The sequence below is a fragment of the Oryctolagus cuniculus genome, chromosome 17 (assembly GCF_964237555.1).
Source record: "Oryctolagus cuniculus chromosome 17, mOryCun1.1, whole genome shotgun sequence".
NCBI lineage: Eukaryota > Metazoa > Chordata > Mammalia > Lagomorpha > Leporidae > Oryctolagus > Oryctolagus cuniculus.
This window is the reverse complement of record NC_091448.1, coordinates 16,586,197-16,604,660: the sequence shown is the minus strand read 5'-3', so window position 1 is coordinate 16,604,660 and position 18,464 is coordinate 16,586,197. Positions and strand designations below refer to the sequence as shown.

At 38.1% G+C, this 18,464-nt stretch overlaps 1 protein-coding gene across 34 annotated transcripts in view; it reads left to right on the top strand.

Moving 5' to 3' along the window:
- Positions 1-18,464, top strand: part of EFCAB3 (EF-hand calcium binding domain 3) — a 649,184-nt gene that overhangs the window by 199,001 nt on the left and 431,719 nt on the right. For all 34 annotated transcript variants that reach the window (XR_011383437.1, XM_070060541.1, XM_070060535.1 and 31 more), the window contains one exon: positions 7,830-7,934. Coding sequence is in view for 33 of the 34 variants with exons in the window: in XM_070060541.1 (XP_069916642.1) it covers positions 7,830-7,934 (105 nt within the window). In the remaining variant the exon portion in view is untranslated. The remainder of the gene's footprint in view (positions 1-7,829; positions 7,935-18,464) is intronic.

Sequence of the window (18,464 nt, the reverse complement as noted above, 5' to 3'; positions counted from 1 at the left end):
TAGTCCACCCAAATGCTCATTTTTCTCCTGCATTGTGTTTTAGTTTAGTTATAAGCGTTGTACATGCAGACAAGTATATAAAAATCATTTTGATTATAGATATTTTCATTATACTTTATATACATGCCCTCCTAAATCCATAGATACCCTGTAGGTACTTTCCTTTGATTCTAAAGCAGAGACATCTGCTCTGAAAATATTGACATAACTGAAGGGGAAAATGAACAATTCTATGATAATGAAGACTTGAGTCAGTCTCTACTTTCATTAGTGGGTACATAGATGATCAAAGAGAAAACAGAGGACTTGATAGTATAAGCTAATGAGACCTAACAGGCATATATACATATATATATATATACATGTACATATACATATACATATACATATATAAAACACTTGATGCAGCAAAAATAGCAGAATATATATTCTCTCTAGTACACATAGAATATTTTTGATGATAGACCACAGAACAATTCATAATAAATTTTAAAAGATAGAAATCATACAGCATATCTGGTCTGAACACAATGGTAGTTAGAAATTAGTAACAGAAGGAAAAATAGAATATTCACAAAAGTATGGAAACTAAACAGTACACTCTTACATGACTAATGTGTCAAAAAGAAATCACTAGGGAAATAAAATATCTAAGGATGGATGAAAACAAAAACACAGCATACTAAAACTATGGAATGCTGTGAAGGCAGCAATCAGAGAGAAATTTATAGATGTAAATGCCTACATTAAATAAGAAGGAGGTGCTCATATCAATAATCTAACATTATGCTTTGAGGAACTGGAAAAATAATAACAAACTAAACCCAATGCTCACAGAAAGGAGGAGTAAGGACAAAAGTAGATATAATAAAACAATAGAAAAACAGAGAATCAATGAATCCAAAACAGTAATCTTTGAAAAGATAAATAAAATTGATAAACCTGTAGCTAGATTTAAAAGAAAAAGTGAGAGAGAGAGGATGAAAATATCTAAAATCAGAGGAGAAAGTGGAGTCATCGCCACCATATTTACAGGAATAAACCAAACAATTATATGCTAACAATGCCATAACCTAGATGAAATGGAAACCTCAGAAACATAAATTACCTAAATGAATGCAAGAAGGCATAGAAAATATCAATACATGTATAAAAAGATTGACTTGGTAATCAAAAGAAGTCAGAGTTCTTAAAAGTCTATGACCAAATGACTTCATTGGTGAATTCTGCTAAACATTTAAAAATGAAATGCCATTTCATTTCAAAGTCTTGTAAAAAATAGAAGGAACACTTCATAAGTCATTCTGTGAGGCCAGTATTACCTTGATACCAAGGCCAGAAAAAGGCATCATTAGAAGAATTTACGGGTCAATACCCTTGTGAAGATACTTTAAAAGATTCAAGAAAAATGGAATTAAAATATATTTGATTGGTATTAATAATTCTGAAATCCAGACAGAATTTTTCATAATATCCATTTTCTGTGAACTTTTAAAAGACCCCTTGTATATGCAAAAATTCTTAAAAAATACTTGCAAAATGAACCCAAAAGCATATTTTTTTTGACAAGCAGAGTTAGACAGTGAGAGAGAAACAGAAAGGTCTTCCTTCCGTTGGTTCACCCCCCAAATGGCTGCTACGGCCGGCGTGCTGCACCGATCCGAAGCCAGGAGCCAGGTGCTTCCTCCTGGTCTCCCATGTGGGTGCAGGGCCCAAGCACTTGGGCCAACCTCCACTGCCTTCCTGGGTACAGCAGAGAGATAGACTGGAAGAGGAGCAACCGGGACAGAATCTGGCACCCTAACCGGGACTAGAACCTGGAGTGCAGGCGCTGTAGGCAGAGGATTAGCCTAGTGAGCTGCAGCACTGGCCCCAGAAGCATATTAAAAAGGATCAAGTGGTATTAGTTCCAGGAAGATAAATATGATTCAGCATTAGAAAATCATTCCGTATGTCAAATAGCATTAATAGACTGAAGGAAAAAATATGTCATCATCTCATTTGACATAGAAAAAGCATTTGACAAAATTCATATCCTCTCATGATAAAACACTTAGAAAACAAGGACAAGAAAATTTCTTCAACAAGATCAAAGGCATTTATTAAAAACCCACAGCTAATATCATAATGAATAGTGAAAGAATAAAATAAGAATGTCTACAATCACCACTGTTGTTCAACATTGTAATAGAAGTTCCAGCCAGAGCAATTAGGCAAGAAAAAGAAATAAAAGGCATCCAAACATGAAAGAAAGAAATAAAACTTCCCCATTTACAAACAGTATGATCCCATATAGAGAAAATCCTAGGATTTCACAAGAAAGCTATTAGATTTACTGAAGAATTCAGTGAATACAGGGTACTTGCTTAGCTCACAAAAATCTATTGTGTTATATACACCAGCAATGAACAAGCTGAAATGGAAATTAAGAAAGCAATTCAATTTACAAGAGCAGCCTAAAGAATAAAATACCTAGGAATAATTTTTTTAACTTTTATTTAGTAAATATAAATTTCCAAAGTACAGTCTATGGATTACAATGGCTTTTTCCCCCAATAACTTCCCTCCCACCCACAACCCTCCCATCTCCCTCTCCCTCTCCCATTCCATTCACATCAAGATTCATTTTCAATTATCTTTATATACAGAAGATCAATTTAGTATATATTAAGTAAAGATTTCATCAGTTTGCACCCACACAGAACATAAAGTGTAAAATACTGTTTGAGAACTAGTAAGAGCATTAATTCACATTGAACAACACATTAAGGATAGAAATCCTACATGAGGAGTAAGTGCACAGTGACTCTTGTTGTTGACTTAACAAATTGACACTCTTGTTTAAGGCAACAGTAATCTCTCAAGGCTCTAGTCATGAGTTGCCAAGGCTATGGAAGCCTTTTGAGTTCATCGACTTCGATCTTATTTCGATAAGGTCAAAGTCAAAGTGGAAGTTATCTCCTCCCTTCCAAGAAAGGTACCTCCTTCTTTGATGGCCAGTTCTTTCTACTGGGATCTCACTCGCAGAGATCTTTCATTTAGGTGTTTTTTTTTTTTTCTTTTTTTTTTTTGCCAGAGTGTCTTGGCTTTCCATGCCTAAAACACTCTCATGGGCTTTTCAGCCAGATCTGAATGCCTTAGGGGCTGATTCTGAGGCCACCATGCCGTTTAGGACATCTGCCATTCTATGAGTCTGCTGTGTATCCCGCTTCCCATGATGGATCGTTCTCTCCCTTTTTGATTCTATCAGTTAGTATTAGCAGACACTAGTCTTGTTTGTGTGATCCCTTTGACTCAGACCTATCAGTGTGATCAATTGTGAACTGAAATTGATCACTTGGACTAGTGAGATAGCATTGGTACATGCAACCTTGATGGGATTGCATTGGAATCCCCTGGCACATTTCTAACTCTACCATTGGGGTAAGTCAGCTTGAGCATGTCCTAAATTGTACATCTCCTCACTCTCTTATTCCCACTCTTATATTTTACAGAGATCACTTTTCAGTTAAATTTCAAACCTAAGAATAATTGTATATTAGTTACAGAGTTCAACCAATAGTATTAAGTAGCACAAAAAATACTAAAAATACTAAAAGCGATAAAGTATTAAATTGTACATCAACAGTGATGACAAGGGCTGATCAAGTCACTGTTTCTCATAGTGTCCGTTTCACTTCAACAGGTTTCTTTTTAGGTGCTCGGTTAGTTGTCACCAATCAGGGAGAACATATGATATTTGTCCCTCTGGGACTGGCTTATTTCACTCAGCATGATGTTTTCCAGATTCCTCCATTTTGTTGCAAATGACCGAATTTCATTGTTTTTAAACTGTATTCTATAGAGTACATGTCCCATAATTTCTTTATCCAGTCTACTGTTGATGGGCATTTGGGTTGGTTCCAGGTCTTAGCTATTGTGAATTGAGCTGCAATAAACATTAGGGTGCAGACAGCTTTTTTGTTTGCCAATTTAATTTCCTTTGGGTAAATTCCAAGGAGTGGGATGGCTGGGTCGAACGGTAGGGTTATCTTCAGGTTTCTGAGGGATCTCCAGACTGACTTCCATAGTGGCTTGACCATTTTGCATTCCCACCAACAGTGGGTTAGTGTCCCTTTTTCCCCACATCCTCGCCAGCATCTATTGTTGGTAGATTTCTGAATGTGAGCCATTCTAACCGGGGTGAGTGAAACCTCATTGTGGTTTTGATTTGCATTTCCCTGATGGCTAGTGATCCTGAACATTTTTTCATGTGTCTGTTGGCCATTTGGATTTCCTTTTTTGAAAATGTCTATAGAGGTCCTTGGCCCATCTCTTAAGTAGGTTGTTTGTTTTGTTGCTGTGGAGTGTCTTGATCTCTTTGTAGCTTCTGGTTTTAAACCTTTATCTGTTGTATAGTTTGCAAATATTTTTCCAATTCTATTGGTTGCCTCTTCACTTTCCTGACTGTTTCTTTTGCAGTACAGAAACTTCTCAGTTTGATGCAATCCCAAATGTTAATTTTGGCTTTGACTGCCTGTGTTCTGGGGACTTTTCCAGGAAGTCTTTGCCAGTACCTATATCCTGCAGAGTTTCTCCAATGCTCTCTAATAATTTGATGGTGTCAGGTCGTAGATTTAAGTCTTTAATCCATGTTGAGTGAATTTTTGTGTAAGGTGAAAGGTAGGGGTCTTGCTTCATGATTCTGCACGTGGAAATCCAATTTTCCCAGCACCATTTATTGAATAGACTGTCCTTACTCCAGGGATTGGTTTTGGATCCTTGATCAAATACAAGTTGGCTGTAGATGTTTGGATTTATTTCTGGTGTTTCAATTCTGTTCCATTGGTCTATCCATCTGTTTCTGTACCAGTACCATGCTGTTTTGATTGCAACTGCCCTGTAGTATGTCCTGAAATCTGGTATTTGATGCCTCTGGCTTTGTTTTTGTTGTACAAGATTGCTTTAGCTATTTGAGGTCTCCTGTGTCTCCATATGAATTTCAGCATCATTTTTTCCAGATCCAAGAAGAATGTCTTCGGTATTTTGATTGGTATTGGTTTGAATCTGTAAATTGCTTTTGGGAGAATGGACATTTTGATGATATTGATTCTTCCAATCCAAGATCATGGAAGATTTTTCCATTTTTTGGTATCCTCTTCTATTTCTTTCTTTAAGGTTTTGTAATTTTCATCGTAGAGATCTTTAATGTCCTTGGTTAAGTTTATTCCAAGGTATTTGATTGTTTTTGTAGCTATTGTGAATGGGATTGATCTTAGCAGTTCTTCCTCAGCTGTGGCATTGTCTGTGTATACAAAGGCTGTTAATTTTTGTGCATTGATTTTATATCCTGCTACTTTGCCAAACTCTTCTATGAGTTCCCATAGTTTCTTAGTAGAGTTCTTTGGATCCCCTAAATAAAGAATCTTATCTACTAATGATCCAAGCTAAAAATATGAAAGTTGTTATTTTATTTTTTGGCAATGTTCACATTTTTCTTCTACATATGAGATGTATCTGTGTTTTGTTTTTTATTTTATCTAACAATTGTTTCGATTAGCTTGTACATGTGATATTTGAATATTTTGATGGGGTATAATGCAATATTTCAACACATATACACAGAGTAAACCAAGAAAACAAGTCCACTAGCCTTTCCATTTTCTTATCTTGTGTTTGGAGCCTATCACCCCCTCTTTTCCAGTTCTTTATATAATATATAATATATTATTACGAACTATAATTGCCCCACTGTATGATGGAATGCTAGAACTTATTACTCTAGTTTGTGTTTTGTTACTTGTTATCTAATCTTTTATATTCCCTCTACCTCCATCATCCTTCCCAATCCTATATTTAGTTCAGATTGGCTATGCTTTTAAGTTTACACACACGTTAGGGAACATACAGTATTTGTCTTTCTGCATCTGGTTTATTTTAGCATAATGATCTCCAGTACTATCATTTTGCTGCAGATGTCAGGATTTCATCTTTTTCTGACTAAATAATATTCCATTCATCCAGTAATGGACAATTAGGTTGATTCCATAATTTGGCTATTGTGACTAGTGCTACAGTGAATATGGGAGTGCACATATCACTTTCAAATGCTGATTTAATTTTCTTCAGATATATAACTATGAAAGCTGGCTGATATGGTAGATCTGGTTTAGTTTGAGAGCCTCCATACCGTTATCTCTCTCTCTCTCTCTCTCTCTCTTTTTTTAATTTCTTTATTTTACTTGAAAGTCAGAGTTACAGACACACACACACACACACACACACACACATATAGAGGGAGAGAGAGAGAGAGTTCTTCCATCGGCTGGTTCACTCCTCAATTGGCCACAATGGCTGGAACTGCGCTAATCCGAAGCCAGGAGCTTCTTCTGGGTTTCCCACATGGGTGCAGGGGCCCAAGGACTTGGGCCATCTTCTACTGCTTTCCCAGGCCAGGCAGAGAGCTGGATCAGAAGTGGAGCAGCCAAGACTTGAACCGGTGGCCATATGGGATGCCGGCACTGCAGGTAGTAGCTTTACCTGCTATACCACAGCGCTGAACCTCGTACTGTTCTCAATAATGGCTGTACTAATTTGCACTCCTACCAAAATTGTAAAAGGACACCTGTTTTCCATATCCTCACAAAAATTTATTTATTTATTTAAATATTTATTTATTTGAAAGTCATAGTACACAGAGAGAGAAGGAGAGGCAGAGAAAGAAAGAGAGGTCTTCCATCCACTGGTTCACTCCCCAGGTGGCCACCACAGCTGGAGCTGTGCTGATCCAAAGCCAGGAGTCAGGATCTTCTTCCAGGTCTCCCACGCAGGTTCAGGGGCCCAAGGACTTGTGTCATCATCTACTGCTTTCCCAGGCCATAGCAGATAAATGGATCAGAAATGGAGCAGCTAGGATTCCAAGAGCCGCCCATATGGGATTCTGGCACTGCAGGTGGCAGTATTACCCACTACGCCCAGTGCCAGCACTCACTAAAACTTACTAATTTTTGTTTTATAAAAACTATTTATTTATTTATTTATTGTGGGGGGGAAGAGATAGAGAGAGAAAGAGAGAGTGAGCAAGCATACATCCATCAATTGATTCATTGCAAAAATGCCTGCAATGGCCAGGACTGGATTGGGCCAGGCCAGAAACCAGAGACTCAATGTAGGTGTACTTTGTAAGTGAGAAGAACTCAATTACTGGAGCCATCACTGTTGCCTCCCAGGGACTACATTAGTGGGAAGCTAGACTCAGAGCCAGAGCTGGGTATCAAATGCAGGCACTCTGACATGGGATATGAGTTAAGAAGAATCTTAACCACTAATCACCCTCCTCTATTTTTGTCTTGTTGATAATCGCCATTCTAACTGGAGTGAGATGATATCACATTGTGGTTTTGATTTTCATTTCCATGATGGCTAGTGATATTGAGCATTTTTTCATGTATTTGTTGGCCATTTATATTTCTTCTTTAGAGTACTGTATTTTCAGATTTTCCCATTCAGTATTATATTACTTATGAGTCTGTCATATAGCTTTTATTATGTTGAGGTATGTTGCTTCTGAACTAATTTGCTCAAAGTTTTTTTCTCATGAATATTAATTAGATACCTTGTCTGCATTTAATAGATGATCTAGATTTATATGGATTTCTATCAAAATCCTTCTCTCTCCTCTTCTTTCTCTCTACTAATACTGATGGGTGGGTCACATTTTACTTCTGCTCTTCATGTGACACTGATGTTGAATAGGCATCAGAGTTTGGGTGTGTATGTGTGTTTATATTTTCTTAGTTCATTTTTAGAACTCTTATCTATGTATATCTTTGCTCTTCTGTCTTTTGAAGGAGAAGAGATTGATGTTAGTGATGTGAAAACTGTCCTGGACAATATGGGAATAGAGCAAACACATAAAGGAAGCCTGGAGCCAATGAACATTTTGCCAATTGATGGTAGGTTTTCAAATAACAATGTAGCATTGAAGGGAAATTACAGTTGTCTACATTTTTGTAAGAATGTCCATAATTGCCTCATACCTAACTTTGATCTGATAACAAATTTACAAAAGGAAAGCCTTTCCAAAAACGTTTAGAATGAATTTTTTATACCTGCACTTTAAGGAGAAAGCTCCACTGCGCTGTTCAATAGTTTTAGAATAATCTGATCTGTCAATCACTAATCCAGACATCAGGAAAAAGAATTGCCTGTTCTTGCTTTGGAAATCAGTGATTAGGCATCTACAAGATTAAACTGGGAAGTATGAGAAAATAAATTCAGTGGGAGTGAACTAAAGGGGAAAAGAAGAAATTAGAGATAAGACAGATAAAATTTAGATCATGTAAGTGTTAAAGTGAACATATAGATACGACTGAGTCTTAGAGTGATCATATAAATAGAGTCAGGTCTGGTAATAATAATAGATAGAATTAAAATGGAGAGAATGTTCCAAAATAGGAAGCAGTCCACATAGTGGACTCATAGAATGACAATCACTTTAAGTAGCACTCTGACCTCAGAATCAGCCCTTAAGGCTTCCTGGTCTGAAAAGCCCATGAGAGTATTTTAGGCATGGAAAGCCAAAACACTGTGGCAAAAAAATGTTCTACATGAACGATCTCTGTGAGTGAGACTCAAGTGGAAAGAAGTGGCCATCAAAGAAGCTGTTCTTTTCTCTGAAGGGAGAAAAGAAGTTCCAATTTGCTATGGCATTTTCAAAATAGTGATGGAGCTTGAGAAGGCTTTCTAAGATGGCAGAATAGAGAGGGAGCTCACTGATAGTCCAGGAAAAGATAGTTTAATAAAAGAGGAGATAGTGTAGTCTCAGAGAAGAGTCAGGGAAAAATTGGCAGAGGAAACTTCCAGAATTAGAGGGACATGGTGGATCTATGTAGAGGGCACGTGTGCCCACGGCTCAGGAGCCCAGCTGCCAAGAGTCTCCTCCACACCAGCACTGGAAAGAGAGGTGAGGCAAAACCGCAGTAGCCTGAGACATTGGCAGAAAAGTGGAAGGAAGAGCCTAGAGGGAACAAGGCTTGAAGCCCCATTGGGGAAAGTACACCAGGCTAACTAGAGGAGAGAAAAAAATAAAAGGGATGATATGGACACAATTCTCTCTCTCCACTCACCTTACACAGTTTGGTAAGACAATAGAGCAGGTGCCGTTTTGGACATACATAACAGCTGCACCAGCTCAGGGCTGCGCCCACCCTCAGTCAAGCAGGAAAACCTGACTCTGGTGGGGAGAAATAACAGGAGACCAAGACCTAGTGAATGTGTGGAGCTTATGAACCGGGACTGTGAAAAAAAGAAACTGAGGATTTGTGGGAGAACTCACAGTGTGGCTGAGATGGGAAATGCCACAAATTCAGGTGGCTTTGGCTACACAATGAGAGACATTGCAGGGGAATCTGAGCTTACACTGAGGACTGAACAGATCCTTTGTGTGGTCCTTGGGACAGAGTAGGCAAATATTATAACCACTAGGGCTAGCACTCAGGCACTGATTGCCATCAAGGAGAAGAGCTCAAATGAGTGGAATTACTTCCCTTCTGAATAAAAAAAAAGAGAGAGAGAGAGAGAGAAGACCTACCATGCCAAACCTGGGTGTGTCACTTTTGGCACACCCTTAACCCTGAAGAACTGAACAGAGCTCTCTAGCCACATCTACCACAAGCCTCTAGAGATTCACCAAAAGCAGACAGTCCACTTAATCTAGAGTCATAGTATAACAAGAAAAAAACACCACAGCAAGGGAAGAAGAATCCAAAAATATCTCCACAATGCCAAGCAATAAACACAGAAACCGAGGAAACAAGAACAAGGAAGACATTATGATGCCCCCAAATAAACAAGACACCCCAAGCTAAGATTATGAAGATGATGAGATAGAAGAAATGCAAGATATGGATTTCAAAAAATTTATGATAAGAACATTTAGAAGTTTTCAAAAACAAATTCTTGAACTACAGAAATCCTTACTGGACAGGACAGAATCTCTCTCATGAAAATGAAATTTTAAAGAGGAATCAAAATGAAATGAGGAATTTAGTAGAACATGAAATTGAGATATTGAAGAAAAATCAAAATGAAATGAAGAACTCAATAGATAAAATGACAAATACATTATAGAGCCTTAAAAACAGTCAGTGAAGCAGAAGAGAGAATATTGGACATAGAAGACATAGCACAGGAAAACATACAGTCAACCCAAAGAAAAGAAGAGGAAATTAGAAATCTAAAAAATATTGTTGGGAATCTACAGGATACTATTAAAAAACCCAACATTCGGGTTCTAGGAGTTCCTGAAGGCATGGAGAGAGAGAAAGGATTAGAAGGCCTTTTTAGTGAGATACTAGCAGAGAATTCCCAGATTAGGAGAAGGACAGAGACATTCTAGTATAGGAAGCTCATAGAACCCCTAGTAAACATGACCAAAAGAGATCCTCACCATGACACGTTGTAATCAAATTCACCACAGTGGAACAAAAAGAAAAGATTCTTTTTTTATTTTATTTTATTTTTTTAATTTTTTTGACAGGCAGAGTGGACAATGAGGGAGACAAACAGAGAGAAAGGTCTTCCTTTGCCGTTGGTTCACCCTCCAATGGCTGCTGCGGCTGGCGTGCTGTGGCTGGCGCACTGCGCTGATCCAATGGCAGGAGCCAGGTACTTATCCTGGTCTCCCATAGGGTGCAGGGCCCAAGGACGTGGGCCATCCTCCACTGCACTTCCGGGCCACAGCAGAGAGCTGGCCTGGAAGAGGGGCAACCGGGACAGAATCCGGTGTCCCGACTCGGACTAGAACCCGGTGTGCCGGTGCCTCAAGGCGGAGGATTAGCCTAGTGAGCCGCGGCGCCGGCCAAAAAGAAAAGATTCCAAAATGTGCAAGAGAGAAACGTCAGATTACTCTCAGAGGATCTCCAATTAGACTCACAGCAGACTTCTCATCAGAAACCCTACAGGCTAGGAGGGAATGGCAAGACATAGCCCAGGTACTAAGAGAGAAAAACTTCCAGCCCAGAATATTATATCCTGCAAAGCTATCATTTGTGAATGAAGGTGAAATAAAGACTTTTCATAGCAAACAGAAATTGAAAGAATTTGTTGCCACTCGTCCAGCCCTGCAAAAGATGCTTAAAGAGGTGTTGCACACAGAAACACAGAAACACGGTCATCAATACAAAAGAAGGTAAAGAAAGAAAAACACCAAGTAAAAGATCACATGAAGTTCAAAGCATATATTATAAATATCTTTGGGAAAATGGCAGGGCAAAGTCACTACTTATCAATAGTCACATTGAATGATAATGGCCGCAACTCTCGAGTTAAAAGACACCGATTGGCTGATTGGGTTAAGGAACAAAACCCATCTATTTGCTGCTTACAAGAAACACATCTTTACAACAAATATGCATGCAGATTGAAAGTGAAAGGTTGGAAAAAGATATTCCATGCCAACAGAAATGAAAAGAGAGCTGGCATAGCCATCTTAATATCAGACAAAATAAACTTAATACAAAAACTGTGAAGAGAGACAAAGAGGGGCACTATATAATGATTAAGGGATCAATTCAACAGGAAGATGCAACTATTATAAACATATATGCACCTAATTACAAGGCACTGGTTTATTTAAAAGATATGTTAAGGAACTTAAAGGGAGCCTTAGACTCCAATACAGTAGTACTGGGGGACTTCAATATTCCACTCTCAGAAACAGACAGATCAACCGGACAGGAAATCAACAAGGAAACAGTAGATTTAAATGACACTATAGCCCAAAGGGATCTAACAGATATCTACAGAACTTTTCATCCTACACATAAAGAATTTACATTCTTCTCAGCAGTACATGGAACCTTCTCTAGGATTGACCACATACTAGGACATAAGGCAAGTCTCAGCAAATTCAAAAGAATTAGAATCATACCATGCAGCTTCTCAGACCATAGTGGGATGAAGTTGGAAATTAGCAACTCAGGAATCCCTAGAGCATATGCAAACACATGGAGACTGAACAACATGCTCATGAATGAACACTGGGTCATAGAAGAAATCAAAAGAGAAATCAAAAACTTTCTGGAAGTAAATGAGGATAACAGCACAACATACCAAAACTTATGGGACGCAGCAAAAGCAGTGTTAAGAGGAAAGTTTATATCAATAGGTGCCTACATCAAGAAATTGGAAAGGCACCAAATAAATGAGCTTTCAATGCATCTCAAGGATCTAGAAAATCTGCAGCAAACCAGATCCAAAACTAGTAAGAGAAGAGAAATAATTAAAATCAGAGAAGACATCAATAGGATTGAATCTGAACCATTAAAAAAGATCAGCAAAACAAAGAGCTGGTTTTTTGAAAAAATAAACAAAATTGACACCCCATTGGCCCAACTAACTAAAAAAAGAAGAGAAAAGACCCAAATCAATAAAATCAGAGATGAAAAAGGAAACGTAACAACAGACACCACAGGAATAAAAAGAGTCATCAGAAATTACTACAAGGACTTGTATGCCAGCAAACAGGGAAATCTATCAGAAATGGATAGATTCTTGAACACATGCAACCTACCGAAACTGAACCAGGAAGACATAAAAACCTAAACAGACCCATAACCAAGTCAGAAATTGAAAGAGTAATAAAGGCCAACACAACAAAGAAAAGCCCAGGACCAGATGGATTCACTGCTGAATTCTGCCAGACATTTAAAGAAGAACTAACTCCAATTCTTCTCAAACTATTCAGAACAATCAAAAAAGAGGGCATCCTCCCAAATTCTTTCTATGAAGTCAGCATCACCTTAATTCCTAAACCTGAAAAAGATGCAGCATTGAAAGAGAATTACAGTCTTATTTCCCTGATGAACATAGATGCAAAATCCTCAATAAAATTCTGTCCAATAGAATGCAAAAACACATCAGAAGATCATCCACCCAGACCAAGTGGGATTTATCCCTGGCATGCAGGGATGGTTCAATGTTTGCAAATCAATCAATGTGATAAACCACATTAACAGACTGCAGAAGAAAAACCATATGATTATCTCAATAGATGCAGAGAAAGCATTTGATAAAATACAACACCCGTTCATGATGAAAATTCTAAGCAAACAGGGTATAGAAGGAACATTCCTCAATACAATCAAAACAATTCATGAAAAACCCATAGCCAGCATCCTATTGAATGGGGAAAAGTTGGAAGCATTTTCACTGAGATGTGGTACCAGACAGGGATGTCCACTCTCACCACTGCTATTCAATATAGTTCTGGAAGTTTTAGCCAGAGCAATTAGGTTAAAAAAAAAAAAAAGAAATTAAAGGGATACAAATTGGGAAGGAAGAACTCAAACTATCCCTCTTTGCAGATGATATGATTCTTTATTTAGGGGGTCCAAAGAACTCTACTAAGAGACTATTGGAACTCATAGAAGAGTTTGGCAAAGTGGCAGGATATAAAATCAATGCACAAAAATCAACATCCTTTGTATACACAGACAATGCCACGACTGAGGAAGAACTGCTAAGATCAATTCTATTCACAATAGCTACAAAAACAATCAAATACCTTGGAACAAACTTAACCAAGCATGTCAAAGATCGCTACGATTAGAGTTACAAAGTCTTAAAGAAAAAAATAGAAGAGGATACCAAAAAAATGGAAAAATCTTCCATGCTCATGGATTGGAAGAATCAATATCATCAAAAATGTCCATTCTCCCAAAAGTAATTTCTAGATTCAATGTGATACCAATCAAAATACCAAAGATATTCTTCTCAGAACTGGAAAAAATGATGCCGAAATTCAAATGGAGGCACAGGAGACAGAATGGGAAAATATTTGCAAACTATGCAACAGATAAAAGTTTAATAACCAGAATCTACAAAGAGATCAAGAAACTCCACATCAACAAAACTAACAACCCACGCAAGAGATTGGCCTAGGACCTCAATAGACATTTTTCTTTTTCTTTTTTTTTAACTTTTATTTAATGAATATAAATTTCCAAAGTACGACTTATGGATTACAATGGCTTCCCCCGCATACCTTCCCTCCCACCCGCAACCCTCCCCTTTCCCACTCTCATGGGCTCTTCAGCCAGATCCGAATGCCTTTAGGGCTGATTCTGAGGCCAGAGTGCTATTTAGGACATCTGCCATTCTATGAGTCTGCTGAGTATCTCACTTCCCATGTTGGATCACTCTCCCCTTTATTTATTCTATCTGTTAGTGTTAGCAGGTACTAGACTTGTTTATGTGATCCCTTTGACTCTTAGTCCTTTCATTATGATCAATTGTGAACTGAAATTGATCACTTGGACTAGTGAGATGGCATTGGTACATGCCACCTTGATGGGATTGAATTGGAACCCCCTGGTATGTTTCTAACTCTACCATTTGGGGAAAGTCAGCTTGAGCATGTCCCAAATTATACATCTCTTCCCTCTCTTATTCCTACTCTTATGTTTAACAGGGATCACATTTCAGTTAAATTTCAACACTTAAGAATAACTGTGTATTAATTACAGAATTAAACCAGTCATATTAAGTAGAACAGACAAAAAAACTACTAAGAGGGATAATGTATTAAGTTGTTCATTAACAGTCAGGGCTATGCTGATCAAGTCACCGTTTCCCATAGTGTCCATTTCACTTCAACAGGTTTCCTTTTTGGTGTTCAGTCAGTTGTCACCGATCAGGGAGAACATATGGTATTTGTCCCTTTGGGACTGGCTTATTTCACTCAGCATGATGTGTTCCAGATTCCTCCATTTTGTTGCAAATGACTGGATTTCATTGTTTCTTACTGCAGTATAGTATTCTAAAGAGTACATATCCCATAATTTCTTTATCCAGTCTACCGTTGATGGGCATTTAGGTTGGTTCCAGGTCTTAGCTATTGTGAATTGAGCTGCAATAAACATTAGGGTGCAGACCGCTTTTTTGTTTGCCAATTTAAATTCCTTTGGGTAAATTCCAAGGAGTGGGATGGCTGGGTCGAACGGTAGGGTTATATTCAGGTTTCTGAGGGATCTCCAGACTGACTTCCATAGTGGCTTGACCATTTTGCATTCCCACCAACAGTGGGTTAGTGTCCCTTTTTCCCCACATCCTCGCCAGCATCTGTTGTTGGTAGATTTCTGTATGTGAGCCATTCTAACCGGGGTGAGGTGAAACCTCATTGTGGTTTTGATTTGCATTTCCCTGATTGCTAATGACCTTGAACATGTTTTCATGTGCCTGTTGGCCATTTGGATTTCCTCTTTTGAAAAATGTCTATTGAGGCCCTTGGCCCATCTCTTAAGTGGGTTGTTGGTTTTGTGTTTGTGGAGTTTCTTGAAATCTTTGTAGATCCTGGTTATTAACCCTTTATCTGTTGCATAGTTTGCAAATATTTTTTCCCATTCTGTCGGTTGTCTCTTCACTCTCCTGACTGTTTCTTTTGCAGTACAGAAACTTCTCAATTTGATGCAATCCCAATAGTTAATTTTGGCTTTGACTGCCTGTGCCTCCCGGGTCTTTTCCAGAAACTCTTTGCCTGTGCCAATATCTTGAAGGGTTTCTCCAATGTTCTCTAGTAACTTGATGGTGTCAGGTCGTAGATTTAGGTCTTTAATCCATGTTGAGTGGATTTTTGTGTAAGGTGTAAGGTAGGGGTCTTGCTTCATGATTCTGCACGTGGAAATCCAATTTTCCCAGCACCATTTATTGAATAGACTGTCCTTGCTCCAGGAATTAGTTTTAGATCCTTGATCAAATATAAGTTGGCTGTAGATGTTTGGGTTGATTTCTGGTGTTTCTATTCTGTTCCATTGGTCTATCCATCCGTTTCTGTACCAGTACCATGCTGTTTGATTACAACTGCCCTGTAGTATGTCCTGAAATCTGGTATTGTGATGCCTCCGGCTTTGTTTTTGTTGTACAAGATAGCTTTAGCTATTCGAGGTCTCTTATGCCTCCATATAAATTTCAGCATCATTTTTTCCAGATCTGAGAAGAAGGTCTTCGGTATCTTGATTGGTATTGCATTGAATCTATACATTGCTTTTGGGAGAATGGATATTTTGATGATATTGATTCTTCCAGTCCATGAGCATGGAAGATTTTTCCATTTTTTTTGGTATCCTCTTCTATTTTTTTCGTTAAGACTTTGTAACTCTAATCGTAGCGATCTTTGACATGCTTGGTTAAGTTTGTTCCAAGGTATTTGATTGTTTTTGTAGCTATTGTGAATAGAATTGATCTTAGCAGTTCTTCCTCAGTCGTGGCATTGTCTGTGTATACAAAGGCTGTTGATTTTTGTGCATTGATTTTATATCCTGCTACATTGCCAAACTCTTTTATGAGTTCCCATAGTTTCTTAGTAGAGTTCTTTGGATCCCCTAAATAAAGAATCATATCATCTGCAAAGAGGGATAGTTTGAGTTCTTCCTTCCCAATTCGTATCCCTTTAATTTCTTTTTCTTGCCTAATAGCTCTGGCTAAAACTTCCAGAACTATATTGAATAGCAGTGGTGAGAGTGGGCATCCCTGTCTGGTCCCAGATCTCAGTGGAAATGCTTCCAACTTTTCCCCATTCAATAGGATGTTGGCTGTGGGTTTTTCATAGATTGCTTTGATTGTATTGAGGAATGTTCCTTCCAAACCCAGTTTTCTTAGAGTTTTCATCATGATCGGGTGTTGTATTTTATCAAATGCTTTCTCTGTATCTATTGAGATAATCATATGGTTTTTCTTCTGCAGTCTGTTAATGTGGTGTATCACATTGATTGTCTCGCGCACATTAAACCATCCCTGCATACCAGGGATAAATCCCACTTGGTCTGGGTGGATGATCTTTCTGATGTGTTGTTGCATTCCATTGGACAGAATTTTATTGAGGATTTTTGCATCTATGTTCATCAGGGATATTGGTCTGTAATTCTCTTTCAGTGCTGCATCTTTTTCCGGCTTAGGAATTAAGGTGATGCTGGCTTCATAGAAAGAATTTGGGAGGATTCCCTCTTCTTCGATTGTTCTGAATAGTTTGAGAAGAATTGGAGTTAGTTCTTCTTTAAATGTCTGGTAGAATTCAGCAGTGAATCCATCTGGTCCTGGGCTTTTCTTTGTTGGGAGGGCCTTTATTACTGTTCCAATTTCTGTCTCAGTTATGGGTCTGCTTAGGTTTTCGATGTCTTCCTGGTTCAATTTAGGTAGGTTGCATGTGTCCAGGAATCTATCCATTTCTGATAGGTTTCCCTGTTTGCTGGCATACAAGTCCTTGTAGTAATTTCTGATGATTCTTTTTATTTCTGTGGTGTCTGTTGTTACCTTTCCTTTTTCATCTCTGATTTTATTGATTTGGGTCTTTTCTCTTCTTTTTTTTAGTTGGTTGGGCCAATAGGGTGTCAATTTTGTTTATTTTTTCAAAAAACCAGCTTCTCGTTTGGCTGATTTTTTGGAATGTTTTTCTTGATTCATTCCTGTTGATTTCTTCTCTGATTTTAATTATTTCTCTTCTCCTACTAGATTTGGGTCTGGTTTGCTGTAGGTTTTCTAGATCCTTGAGGTGAATTGAAAGCTCATCTATTTGGTGCCTTTCCAATTTCTTGATGTAGGCACCTATTGATATAAACTTTCCTCTTAACACTGCTTTTGCTGCGTCCCATAAGTTTTGGTATGTTGTGCTGTTATCCTCATTTACTTCCAGAAAGTTTTTGATTTCTCTTTTGATTTCTTCTATGACCCAGTGTTCATTCATGAGCATGTTGTTCAGTCTCCATGTGTTTGCATATGCTCTAGGGATTCCTGAGTTGCTAATTTCCAACTTCATTCCTTTATGGTCTGAGAAGCTGCATGGTATGATTCTAATTCTTTTGAATTTGCTGAGACTTGCTTTATGGCCTAGTATGTGGTCAATCCTAGAGAAGGTTCCATGTACTGCTGAGAAGAATGTGAATGCTTTATGTGTAGGATGAAAAGTTCTGTAGATATCTGTTAGATCCCTTTGGGCTATAGTGTCCTTTAAATCTACTATATCCTTGTTGATCTTCTGTCCTATTGATCTATTTCTGAGAGTGGAGTATTGAAGTCCCCCAGTACTATTGTATTGGGGTCTAAGTCTCCCTTTAAGTCCGTTAACAAATCTTTTAGATAAACCGGTGCCCTGTAGTTAGGTTCATATACATTGATAATTGTTATATCTTCCTGTTGAATTGATCCCTTAATCATTATAGTGTCCCTCTTTGTCTCTCTTAACGGTTTTTGTGTTAAAGTTTATGTTGTCTGATATTAAGATGGCTACGCCCGCTCTTTTTTCATTTCTGTTGGCATGGTATATCTTTTTCCAGCCTTTCACTTTCAGTCTGTATGGATATTTGTTGGAAAGATGTGTTTCTTGTAGGCAGCAAATAGATGGGTTTTGTTCCTTTACCCAATCAGCCAATCGGTGTCTTTTAACTGGACAGTTCAGGCCATTCACGTTCAATGTGACTAATGATAAGTGG